The 13,463-nt window shown below is 34.9% G+C and overlaps 1 protein-coding gene across 1 annotated transcript in view; it reads right to left on the reverse strand.

Annotated features, from left to right (window-relative positions):
* The window catches only part of GPC5 (glypican 5), a 587,425-nt gene that overhangs the window by 280,304 nt on the left and 293,658 nt on the right, over positions 1 to 13,463 (reverse strand). Inside the window, exon 7 of the mRNA XM_015623392.2 lies at positions 331 to 493. Coding sequence (XP_015478878.1) covers positions 331 to 493 — 163 coding nt within the window. The remainder of the gene's footprint in view (positions 1 to 330; positions 494 to 13,463) is intronic.

The raw sequence follows: 13,463 nt of genomic DNA on the forward strand, positions 1-13,463 counted from the left end.
AATTAGTAGAGTTTCTCTTTTTAACTGCCAAATCTCTTTTGTAGTAACTCTGAGGGACATGTCACTTTTTACCTATTATTTGACTAAAAATAATGTGTTAACTCTGTATTATGCAAAGTATATTTTAACATGTGTTATGATGAAACTGATACTCATATTGATGCCGTGCTCACAGAAATCCTATAAATGCAGGCCTATTCCTGTAAATATTGGAAACACTAAACAGAAAACTTTTCACATCTTTTCCAAGATAATTCAGTGGTATATGTTAGTGGAAAACATGTCAATCCACTGTTTAAATGCATGAAGGAAACAGAATCATGGGCTTACGGTCTGTAATTTTCAGGACTCTTTTGAATTCTCCACTTCCAGATCCTCCGCAACCATCTTCATCATCACAATCACCACTGATTTCTTCATCTACACCTCCACCACTGCCTGCTTGTTGGAGATCCCATTTGTCCTGTTTTGGAAATGATTTGCCCTGCAACAGCTAAAGACAAGATATAGTATGCAAGTTAGCAGTACATATGGAGAGCTTCAGTGAGTACACAAAATTTCTTATATGTCCTTACTAATTACCCGATTTGAAAAGGAAATTTCAGGATCAACAGAATGAGAATTCTGATTTTTTAATTTTTTATTTTTTCTTTTAACCCTGACTTACAGATAGATTTAAAAGAGTGGTATTTGGAGATGTGTAGTTTGGTTTTAACTAAAAACCCACAAAAAAGAAAAGAAAATAAAACACTATAAAAGAAAATAAGGCACCAATTTCTGTCCCTGAGGCCAAGTGGAACAGATAAGCACATAGAATCATGTGTTGGAAGGGACCTTTAAAGGCCATCTAGTCCAAATTCCCCTGCAAGAGCAGAGACATGTTCCACTAGACCAGGTTGCTCAAAGCCCCACACAACCTGATTTTGAATATTTCCAAGGCTGGGTCATCCACCACCTTCCTGAGAAACCTGTTCCAGCATCACACCACCCTCATTACAAAAAACTTCTTCCTTATATGTGGTGTAAGTCAAACCTCCTTCAGTTTAAAGTTGTTGTTCTTATTTCTACCACAACAGACCCCACTAAAATGTTTGTTTGCAGTGTTTGTTTCCCCTTTCTTATAGGCCCACTTAGAGTAGACAGCATCTGTGCTACTTAACAGATGGACCTGAATCTTTTAAAGACCTACGTGGTATCTAGAGAGACTTAATATAAATTAATAATTTTATGCGAATTTTTCACATTTGAAATATCTGAACTACTATGAGAGCTGTGTTGCAGCTCTATAATGGTGAATCCCAGCCTGCTCTGGGTGTGTCATATGGAAATCTGCTCGAAGCTGAAGAAAAAAATATGTGTTGGGATGATATCAAATGCTTGACCGAGGAACAGCAGACCAAACTAGTACAGTCAGAAGCAGGGCTGGCATGGACAGAGCTACTTCCAAATGACATCCAGGCATTACTTTGGTAGAACTAATAAAAGTGAGGTAAAACAAAGGGATAACTGATACTGGCCTAAGCAGTGTAGGTGATTTTGTTCCAGTAAAAAAATCTTTCTCTAGATCCTTTTTATTTTTCACTGTAGGGATGGCCAATGATATCTGCATGGTTTATAAGAAAACAGTAGAGATCTGTCTAACACATTTCTCCACTCTGTTGAGCAGTGCTATGCAATCACCTGAATAATGTTAATCTCTCTCATTTTTCAAATGTACAAGTGCTGTCATACAGTTTTTAAATACTAGGTGGTACAACTGTCATATATACACAGTGTGCCCTCTACCCCATTCAGATTCAGTTCAGTTTACCTGTCAGATAAATATAAAGATAAAAACCCAGTTCTCACAAATGAATCATTTATAAATTCTTATAAGCTCATCTCATCCAAAATACCAGTTTGTACAGGTTTGTGCATTACTTATGCTTCAATCTAGGAAGACTTCTTTACATTGGCCAAAACCTCACTGTCTCAGATTCCTGAATTTATTAATCAGATAGTACTTTCTCCTTAAAGAAGACACTATTTAGTTAGAAACAGACTCATTTTATACCTTCAGAAATGTGTTTCCTTTGTTGTTTAACAAAATACTGGGTTTTCAACCTATAAACTGAGTTTATTTTCAGATTATGGAGTCACTTCCCAGACGACTAGATCTGTTAGGTGCTATATAGTGCCCAACAAAAAATATTTTAATCACTACTACAATGAGATCATTCAGATAAATCTCAATGCTTCTATAAAATCCACTTGCTCCTCTGTGTAAGAACAGGAGAATGCCACTCACCACTGAATTAGCAGAACTAATTTATGCAGCACTTTTAATTCAAAGGTTTTATTAGGCATTTATATGCTACATGAAAGACAAACTATCTAGGAAACAAAGCTCCTTGGTACTGCTGCTCTGTTCCCTGCTCATTGTGTAATCCATGCCATACTTCTACAAAATAGTATTTATTGAAACAAAACAAGACTGTTTAATGAACTACCCTCAGTTAAAGAGCACACTTATTTTTCTCCTCAATTCATATTGTGACACATTCCCAGGGTCAGTCATATGACAAGGTACTCTATCCCTGAGATCTGTGTCATAGATGTGGGCAGAAACTTCCAGCAGACAGTTTTTCTGTCTTGCTTGTCAAACAAAATGTGTTGCCAAATTTTCTACAGTATAGCACATACATATATACCATATATACCGTATATATCTGGTGTGTGTATATATATACCTATGTGTGTGTGTGTTAATATATATATATATGTGTGTATGTATATACATACACATTTTTTCAACCTGAGAGCATGCATCCTCCTCTATATCTCTGTCTCAGTCCTAGAAATATATTGACTCAGTAAGGTTTTATATTTTGTTGTTTCTTTAAATGCCAGCTCAACTTAGTTATTTCTCTTTCCTCTCTTTTTCTCACTTTTTTTTTTATTATGCGTTACTGACTTATGACTAGAAACCTAAAAATACAGATGATCCCACTTAATTGCTTTAAAGGTAGGTTCAATATTGAAAAAGTTTTTTTATTTTTCCAAACTTTTCACTGTACTTGAAAAAGTAGAGATTAAACAACGAGTAAGCTCATTTGTAATTTGGACTTTGTTATTCTCTTCTATCTCCTTAATTGTACAAGAAGAAATATTGTCTCCATATAAGTTCAAAACTCTCAGTGCTGGTTCTCTACTAAGCAAGACTTGGATCTAGTATAAATTCTTTATTAAACAGAAATCCATGTAGTTCTTCAAAGCTAAATTGATTCACATTATAAATAAAGATAAAAGTTGTTTAAAAGAATTTTTCTCTTCTGCTGCACTTTTTACAAAGCTATTCTTTAAAAGGAAAATATGTACATGTTATAACTGGAACATTTTGTTGTATATACTTAGTGGTTCTTTCAGCTGAATGAAGAGGGTTACTGAGAGACCTGTATAATATCTGCCCCTCAAAAAAGTACAGTGACTGTTTTCCTGCTGGGTCATAGTGTAAAATAGCCCCTTTTCTTTTTATTTTGTCTAAAAGCTTTTCCATTCTATCAAATTTTTGTCTCAAAACCCCCATGAGTTTGACCACACATTATTGTCTTTCAACTTCAATGAAAGAGGCAGCAAATATAAATGGCAACCTTGTTAATTTGAATGAGTTATGGCAAGGGTTAGCTCACCACTGTTCTGAGACTGCAGTAAATACACCAATATTCCAGGTTTGCTGATTCTTAGACTTAATGGAAGTTTATTGAAAGAAGACTTTGGCATCAAAAGCATGTCCTCTGCTGGTGGCCTTTTATTTTCCCAGAAAATTTGTGCACCGCTACTGTGGTACACGTGCATGGGGGAGTGATTTCAGTGTAAATCAACTGAATGGTCCTCGGGAGTCTTCAGCTACAAAGGTTTGGGAAGTTTGTCCTCCCCCTTAGATCTTTTAGTGCTCAGCTGCCAAAATACCTCTCAGGACTTTCATTGATGGATTAATGGAATGCTTTCTTTGACCCAAAAGCAATTCTGAACAAGGCTATAATACCAAAAAGTACCATTAATAAATTTTGTGAAATTTCACCTTTTAGAATGAAAATATTTGAATTACAGAAGTTACACTGTTGTATTAAAGTACTTCCAGGGTTCTGTAAATATATGACTCCCTGCCCTGTAACATTTCAGTATGAAAATGAACTGCTTGCAGCAGCTACAGAGGCACCTTATGAGGGTACTTAAAGCTTCTCAACAAATCTCAGAGTCTAAATTAGGAAAATTATCCCTAAGGATGTATGATTATTGTACAGTCCTATAGGACTTTGTAATCTTTCAAGATTATTTAAGACTTTTATCAATGATCTGGAAAGCAAAATGAAAAAAAAAAAAAAAGTGTTTATGATAAATCTTTTACTGCCACGAGAACTGGAGAACTACTAAATAACAAAAAGAAGTGACAAACTAAGAAAATCTTATCTGGCAAGTGAGGCAACTGAGTGAATTTTAAAACACATACTATAATAAAATACAGACAAAAGTAAATTTGCAAGTCTAAGTATTGTATTACATGCATATTAAAAGACAAAATATTCTGTTTCGTAAATTAATTGTGGGTGTCCTGGGTAGCCAGCAGAATATGAATTACCCAGAGCAATGTTCTAGCCAAAGATTTTAATGGGATATCTTTGGGGACAGAAATAGGAATACTAAGTCAGATTAGGGGTGTTATATTACTCCTAAATCCCATTCTCATTGCCTCTGTTCAGAAAGGATGGCCCTGAAGTGAATTCCATTACAGTGATTAAAATGGAACCAAAAATCCTTTGGTTTTAACCAGAGAGCTCATCCTTTAGTACACTCAAAAAAAACCCTTGATCTCAAGAATTTATTTAACCAGCCTTATAAGCCTTGTAGGTGCCTATATGGCAAATACAGATTTAACAGATTTAACAGATTTCAGCAGTCCAAAGCATATGAAAATAGCAAATAAATCAAGATTTTTTTATTTAAACATTCAAAGTGAATAAAAAAATCTATGCTACCAGAATCATATATTTAAAAAAATATTCAGGTTGGTCTACATAAAAATAATTTTTCAATAATAAGTAATAATTATCAACATTTGTGGTAAGAGGATTTTGTTTTGGTTGGTTTTGGGTATTTTGGGGTTTTGTTTGTTTTGTTTTTTTCTGGTTCAAATAGGTTTTGGTCCTAAAGCACAAAATACTTCAGAGGTTCAAGGACATGGTATGTATGAAGTTAAAGTAAAAAACTAAAATGGTCCCTTCTGCCTCTCCAAAATATATTAATTCATATAAGTAAGTCTGAAATGGCAAGAGTGTACTCTATTTTGTATTTTTCTGCTTGCAGGAAGTTACAAGTGATTTAATATCTGTTGTTTAACTCGGCAGGAACACCAGACAGCCATTCACTCACTCCCCCTCAGTGGGATGAGGGAGAGAAGCAGAAAAATGGTAAAAACTCATGGGCTGGGATAAAAACAGTGTAGTAGGACATAAAAGGAATAGCAAATAATAATAGTAATGGTAATGAAAGAATGTACAAAACAAGCAATGTACAACACAATTTCTCACCACCCACCAACTGATGACCTGAGCCGTGGGCCACCAGCCCCTGGCCAGCTCTTCCCAGTTTATAAGCTGAGTGTGATTCTGTATGGTATGGGATAGCTCCTGGGTCATTTGGGGTCAGCAGTCATATCTGTGTCCCCTCCCATCTTCTTTCTCCAGCCTGCTCACTGGCAGGGCAGAAAGAGAAGACAAAAAGTCCTTGACTGAGTAAGCACTGCTCAACAACAATTAAAATGTTACTGTGTTATTAACATCATTCTTGCCCTCAATCCAAAACACAGCATAATACCAGCTGCTAGGAAGAAAATTAACTCTATCCCTGCTGAAACATGGACAATGTCTAATGAATGATGAACACTGAAAGGCAATAAAATTTATGTTTATACGATTGAAACTGATGTGATACAAAAGTCTAGTATCCTATTCATTTATTCTACATCATAAACTTTCATGGGAAATATGGATTTTCTATAAATTTTATTGTATTGTATTTCAATGAAAATATCTTGATGCTCTATTGCAGTTCATTGTGAACTAAGCTCAGTCCTAGTATTTCCTCTCTTTCATTTATGTGCTCACCATAAGTACTTCTGGAGGGAATCTTAAAGGAGCCCAGCAGAGAATCCAATTTAGCTAATCAAGTCAAATCCAGAAGAACAATTTCTAGAAATATTACTACCTTGAACTCTTTCAAATGGGAGGAATAAACTGCTAGCTTTTTTACCTCTGCTTAGCATTACATACCCAAATACTTAGAAATAAGCACTTCCTCTGGTGATATCTAAAAAAAAAAATATTCCTATATCCAGTAGGCCAGAATGTCATGCAGGGTTTCATTTCCTTAACAAAAATGCTCATTCCAAATTAGAAGCCCAGTTTATATTGGAAACTGGTATTTAGATCACTGGTATGGCAATTCATTGTCCCTTATGATAGTGCCCTGTGGTAATATTTTTGAATAGAAAGCTGTAGCTTTGTGTGAAGTACGTCAGCTGCCCTTTTTTTTTTTTTTTTTAATATATATTTTCAACAAGAGAATGAGATTTCTAATCAGCTATAGCCTTTATATCCTTAGGATGATACACAAAGTACAAGCAATACATACAATGCTATGTCAAATCCACTCTTTTCTGCCTAGAGCCAGGGCTAAAACTGTGTTTCAAGTATGAAAACTCATTCTTCTCCATAAAATCACCAGCAGCCTGAAATTCTGATGGAAGTAACACAATATTTCTCTTGAGTCTAAGCTAACTCAGCTGAACAAAGAAAGAAATAGACATTCATTCTGCTTACTGAACTGCAAAAATTAGAAAGGTGGCTGAGAGCCAGCACTGCACAACACAGCTTTAACCTACCCTTTGTGCTTCCTTGATATACCTTTACTACCTCAGGATCAAATCAGTTGCTGCCTGAATAGTGGAAATCAGAATCACCCCAGCTTATTATTTCATGACTACTTCAAAATCCAGACATTTCTTCTCAGTAGTTATTTATGTAGCATTCAAAATCACTTAGCAAGAGAACAAAATTTTCAAAGAAAGCTAATTGCTAAATTAGGTAGCAATGACTAGCAATTTCCATTGAAGCTACAATTCCTCACAGTGAGACTATGGGTTCAAGCACAAGCACACAGTGTGCATTTGTTCCATCCTTAGCATGCTTCCTTGACCATCACAAAGTTGAATTGACCTAACTAGCACTCTCCACAAAAATGCTTGACCCCAATTTGAGCCTTAGCTCAAGTCTGAGCCTACAGACTGTTCAAAGTAGGCAGCCTGGATATGGTTATTCTGCTGTAGGAAGTAGGACACTTGCAATCCCTGAACATTTTTATTTAATACAACAGATGCAGGTTTTTTGGGATGTCTACAGTGCCAAATAAAAGAGAACTGAGCAATAAGGTAGAGTGATAGTTACTGAATTTCTCAGTCTTTGTAACTTTTTGCCAACCAGTTCTCAGTTATTAAGAGGCTATTGTCACTTATTAAGAGGCCATTTGTAAGCACTGGGGATGTGGAGCAGTGCATTCTCTCTCACCCTTTATCCTCTTTTTATTTAGCAATATAGATACAGCTTCTAAACAGACTTGTCCATTCACAAATACCCTTTTCCTAATTTTTTATGTATAGAAATCTTGCTTTATATCTGGGAGTGCTTTTTACAGCTGAAACCCAACAATTCAGGTTCTCATTTGAATTCTGTCATAAGTGATTTCTCTTCTTTCCAGTTGTTACTGGTTCAGGGTGAATACAGGAGCAAAAGCTTGGCTCTTATCCCTTGGTGCAATCCCTGCCACCACAGTTATGCACACTATCAACTTGATTTGTTTAAAAAATATTTACGTATTTCCATCTGTAAAAATGCATGTCTTGCTAACATTTCACTGCAGGTTTAAATCATCCTCAGAAAATTAAGTAAATGAGTTAGACGTTTCTAAGATAACAAATGAGAGCAAAATTAAACCCCAGAACAATAGCATGTACTCTTATTTCTGTCTAGTAGTTGAAATAACAAGACAAAGTCATATTTTATATGATTAACGTTTAGAGACTAATATTCTTTGCTAGTTTCATCCATCCATGCATATGCTTGTATTTTTCTGTCACTGTTCTTTTCCATTCATCTGTTTCCTTTTATTCACTTACGTGAATGTTATTGCTTATAACCCCCTCCACTAGATATTACAAATAATTTTTCAGATAATATGAAGATAATTTTTTTCTTTACCTCATCCTTATCTGAATTTTTGGACCTTCCTTCCTCGGCAAGGGTTGATATAGATAGATATATATGACATGTATTAGACAGTTTTCTTTGGTCCTAATAGTAGACTGAAATTCTGTCTTTCCAGAACAGAATATATGGATCACTAGACAGCTTAATATCAAGTGCTTTAATGAATGATTAAGGATGTCTAACAAAAAATAAGAAAAAGGATTGATTTAAATAACACGGCATACTGTGATCAGATAAAACTTACTTGAACAAACAGAGCCAAGATTTTTGGTGGGGTTGAGCTTTTTGATTGTCAAAAAGTTTTCATGTTTTTCTGTAAGTGAAGTGTCTAAGGTCCTCAGGAGTAATTTGCATGTTAGAAGTTCGATTCTGTTTTGTGGACATGATTGTTTTGTGCTTTTTGACATGACCTAGAGTATCTGGGGCACAACACAGTGAGAGAGAAGTGACAGAGAATTTGCATAAGAATTTTCTTCTCGAGCAACAGCTGGAGGCCAAGGAACACCAAGCAACTGGAATTGTTCCAGGCATCTGAGCACATGCAATTGAACCATAATCCTAGTTAAAACTGGGAGTTATTCAGCTAAGCAGAGGCTGGAGTCCAAAAATACTTATAGAAAAGAAATACCAAGAAAAAGTTTTCCAAGAGGATTCTTAATTCTTTTAGCCAGGCAGTGCAATTTTTGTTTGTTTGGTAACAACACAGCTTTTAGCACAACAAGACAAACTGGTAAAAAGCACAGTGGGATCCCTACCATTTATCTAGACGCTATAGATATAAAATTCACTGTTTCTCTGTATTTTCTCTCACTATATAAATAGCAAGAAAAAGATCCAATTATTTGTGAAAATGCTGATTAAGGCTTAAGAGCTAAATTTTCTCAAAGTTTCAAACCAAACATTTTCAGTGTTAACAACTAGAACTAGGAAAATCCTGTGGAGAATTAAACAGAATTACAGCCAGTTTCAATAATCTCATGACTATCATTACACAGGACAATTTCTCAAATAAAATAACAAACCAATGCATACCAATAAAGCTGTGAAACAGAAGAGAATTCACCAGCCTGCAAGATTCCTATATATGGACATGAGTACACGATCATTAACTCATTATCATGCACTGATTTCTACTGATAGCAACGTCAATCTGTTATTAGTCTAGCTGTTACTTATAAATAAAGATCATGACATTAACAAAATATGAATGTTCAATTTTATTTTTTTAAGAATAAAGTTTATTCCATGCTTCAACATGTTTATATTAAATTGCTAGTGAAAAATAAGCTAGAAATGGGTTCTATAGCAAATTGTCCATATTACATCAGTTGTACACCTGTATATTTCCAGTCAATTTGGAGCTTATGTCTATAAAAGCAGAACTTTGTTTTACTTCTTTGACACAGTTTTTAACTTAAGAGTTAATAATCTGTAAACCCTATTTTTCTCTCATTATCAGTGGAAACAGAAGTCTGACATTACAGCTGAAGTAAATTAAACATCATGATAGAAAATCACAGACAGGCTGTTTCAGGTTTTGATTTCTTCTTATACTTCACAGTTTTGCAAGTGAAAGGGCATAATAATAAGCCATTTACAAGAAGGACCTCCTGGAACACTTTTCACTTTATAAGAATATGCTAACTGACATTTCTTCTGGAGGGCCATTCAGAAGACATTATAGAAAAAGCTGCATTGAAATAATCTGTGATGCCATCATGAGCAAAATTGTGACTATACTGCTAGAGTTACATTTCTATTGCTACCCTATTGTGAATAGATAAATTGGTGATTTATCCAGAGAACTGATTTCAGAGAATGGAATTCAGTAGACAGTCAGTGGAGGTGACCCACCAGCAGTGCTGACTGACACACTGCTTTCCCTTATCCACCAGCAGCATGATAAAGCTACTTTAGTCTTTTACTTGGTGACATTTCTAGCAGGTGAGGAAAAGCAACAGCTGTTGTGTAAAATTCATGAAGACTAAGCTGACAGCAAGGCCAATATTGTGTAACTTCATAAAACCAGTATGCTCCTAGCAACATTTGAAATCAAGTTAAATGCAAAAATAAAATAGAAGGAGGACTTTACTTTTGCATTAGCTATTGCTCTGCAGATAATGCAAGTGAAAAATGGTCCCATATACTCAAAAAATTGAAACATTAAAAATACATTTCTGTCTTCATCAGCTGCCTATGTACTTTTTCCTTAAATCAGAGTACTCTAAATTGACCTAGAATATGAAATGACAGTAGACACCTAAAAAATTTAATGCAGAACTCATTATGAAACAAAATCCTTCAACATTAATTTCTCTCATAAGAAACCATAGCAATGTTGTCTATAGAACAGTTTTTGTGGGAAGGGATTCTCTGTGCAAAAATATTGTCATGTCCCATCTCTCCTCCCTCCTCCCCCTGCAATACAAAAGATATTATGGAGAACCTTAATATAACTAATAGCCAGGAATCTCCATACATTAGTGAGAACAAGTATCAATCACAAAAGTGTACCTCCAGTCCTTATCTGTGACTTTGTTTAGCCCCATCCTATAAGAGATTGCCACAAAACAAACCAGAGAAAAAGTATAGATCCAGAATCTCCTGCATTATTTACCAAGTTTTTCTTAAGGTCCAATATATACTCTTTCTATTTTCAGAATATATCCTTCAGACAGAATGCCAATACAAACTCTAGTACATCATTTATGCCACACTTAAGTCTTTCACTGAAAGTTTTCCAGTCTCTGAGATTGTGTGCCAGCACTCTCCAGAAGGCAAGTGAATTCTTAATGAGGTTAAAACAAGGCCTTCCTGCCTCACAACTTGCCCCTTGTCCCCGTTCTTGAGCTGTCATCTATTTTTGTGATTTCTGTATAACTATCCTTCTCTGGTTATATTTGTGTAGTAAGGCTGCTTTGCATAAATTGAGACTTATCATATATGAAGGACTGTGTTTTTAAATCCTCTTTGCCTCCAAACTATTCTTAAAATAGTTCCCATTGCCTAGTCTTGTCAAAATGCATCATGCCTGTTTTTCAAAATCTTCAAGAGAATTAAGGCATCCTCGAAATATGAAAGTGGTGGAGGAGAGGACATGTACATTACTTGAGAACAGGTTTCTTGGTGCATAAAGAAGTGGACCATTTACAATCAGTCTTCTCAGAAAGATTTGGTAGAACAATTCTTTAGATCCCATTGGGTGTGTGATAAGATTACAACTTTTCTCAAAAAAGCTAGCTTCAAGTTCAAGTAGCTGCCTATGCTATTTCTCTGCTGCATTACTTATTCAGATGCAATCAAATACCATGGAGAATATCATAAAATAGAAGAAGCCTCTTTTGAAATTCCTGAGAAAGCCTGGCTCATGCATTTTGCAGCTGTAATATGTGCGCAATAGTCTAATTATAGTAATCTTAATCTATGCAGACTATGTTATTAAACGTGACATATATTTTAATTGTTGACAGATGGCTTTGAACCATGTATAAATATTTATAAAGTCACACATATTCCTATAGCTAGCACACACAAAAGTTACAGGTATATTAGTCTGTCTTTTCTGAATCCTTTTATGTCCACATGCAAACTCAGGATTTCCACTTTAATAACTATTTTATTGTTTAGGTTATCTGAAGACATAAAAGGACCATTTTCTTTTTAAAGTGAAATGAATATTGTATAGATTACAGACAGTTTTGATTACTGTGGAAATCAGGGTACTTTTTCATCAGTACATTGTATTGTGTTAGCACATGTGCTCACAGTTATTAAATATTGACATTCTGCTGCTTATTCGTAATCACCCATCTTCTCTCATTGCTACATGGAAGGTATCAATAGAAACCTTAAAATCTCCACAAACAGTGGATAAAAACAGGCTCAATTCAGCAATACTATTCATTAATGTGAATCTAATGAATGTTCCTCTAATTTACTCTTATTTCTTCAGAAATCCTTGTTTAAATCACATGTAGTGAAAAAGTTGGTTATTAACAAAACACTCAAAACAAGTAGAAAATAGGCAACATTTACAAGAACTACCATATAGGAAACACATTATCTGAGCTCTTCAGAAATGTCCAAGGGTAGGCCTAAACTAATGAATAAGGTGAAGACTGAGGAACCCCACAAGTCAGAAAAACTGCTGACACATCTTTTCAACTGTTAGGGTGGGAGTCGCTTCTTGTAGTTTTTGAAATCTAAACTTAGGCATCTGTCTGTGCAGAATGACAGAAAAGTCCAGTGGGTAACTCATCTCAGCCTAAAGTTATTTTAAGATATTTATTGAAGTTAAAAGTCAGATTCTTTGCTGAGATGCAGTTTTGCAAAAAATCTCAACCCAGCAGCCAACCAACCTACCAAAAAAAAATGAACAAGCAAACAAACAAACAAACAAAAACCCCTTTTTTTTTCCCACTGTAGTACATTTCTATTCAACTTAAACACCTCCAGGCTATTTAAGTTACTTTTTAGAGTCACTAGAGCTTTTAGAGTCAATGGAAAGAAACAAGCACCTTCAAAAGCCCGATCTCATCCTAAAATAAATCATGCAAGGATACATGGACATATGCATTACTGATTTTGGAAGAGCATTATATGGTGCTACATATTCCAAAGAAGATTAATTTTTTTTTCTGCCTGGATTTTTGCACTAAAAGCTCATTCTGGCACAAACTACTTTCCTGCAGAAAATGGAGGGAGGAAACAGCCTTTTTAAACAAAAAAGTGAAAGTTAGAAACTTTAGCATTTAACTTCAAAAACTGTATCCATGAAGTGGTAGGATATGAAGTCCTTCCAAGAGAGTGTGGTATTTTCTTCCTTGAAAGTCTGGTGAAGGGATAAATGGAAAACTCAGCAAGGAAGGGAAGAAAATAAATGCCAGCCATTTGATGTCAGTCTTCCTACTGTCTCAAAGGTAGAGAAAAACTATTTTAAAAATTTTGAGATTAAATTATAAAGCTATTTCTTAAATTCATTTTCCTTACACTTAATACAACACTTTTATGGCAAGTTTTATGCATTTTTTAGCACAGTGACTGTAAGCTTTTTCAATTCTTTTCCTTGTATCAAAAATATTTCACACAAAGTATGCTAACAGCCAAAAATCAGAAATAGATGAATCAGCATTCTAAGGCTTTTATGGAATACAAAAATATCTT

This window comes from Parus major, chromosome 1 (assembly GCF_001522545.3).
Source record: "Parus major isolate Abel chromosome 1, Parus_major1.1, whole genome shotgun sequence".
In the NCBI taxonomy this organism is placed as follows: domain Eukaryota; kingdom Metazoa; phylum Chordata; class Aves; order Passeriformes; family Paridae; genus Parus; species Parus major.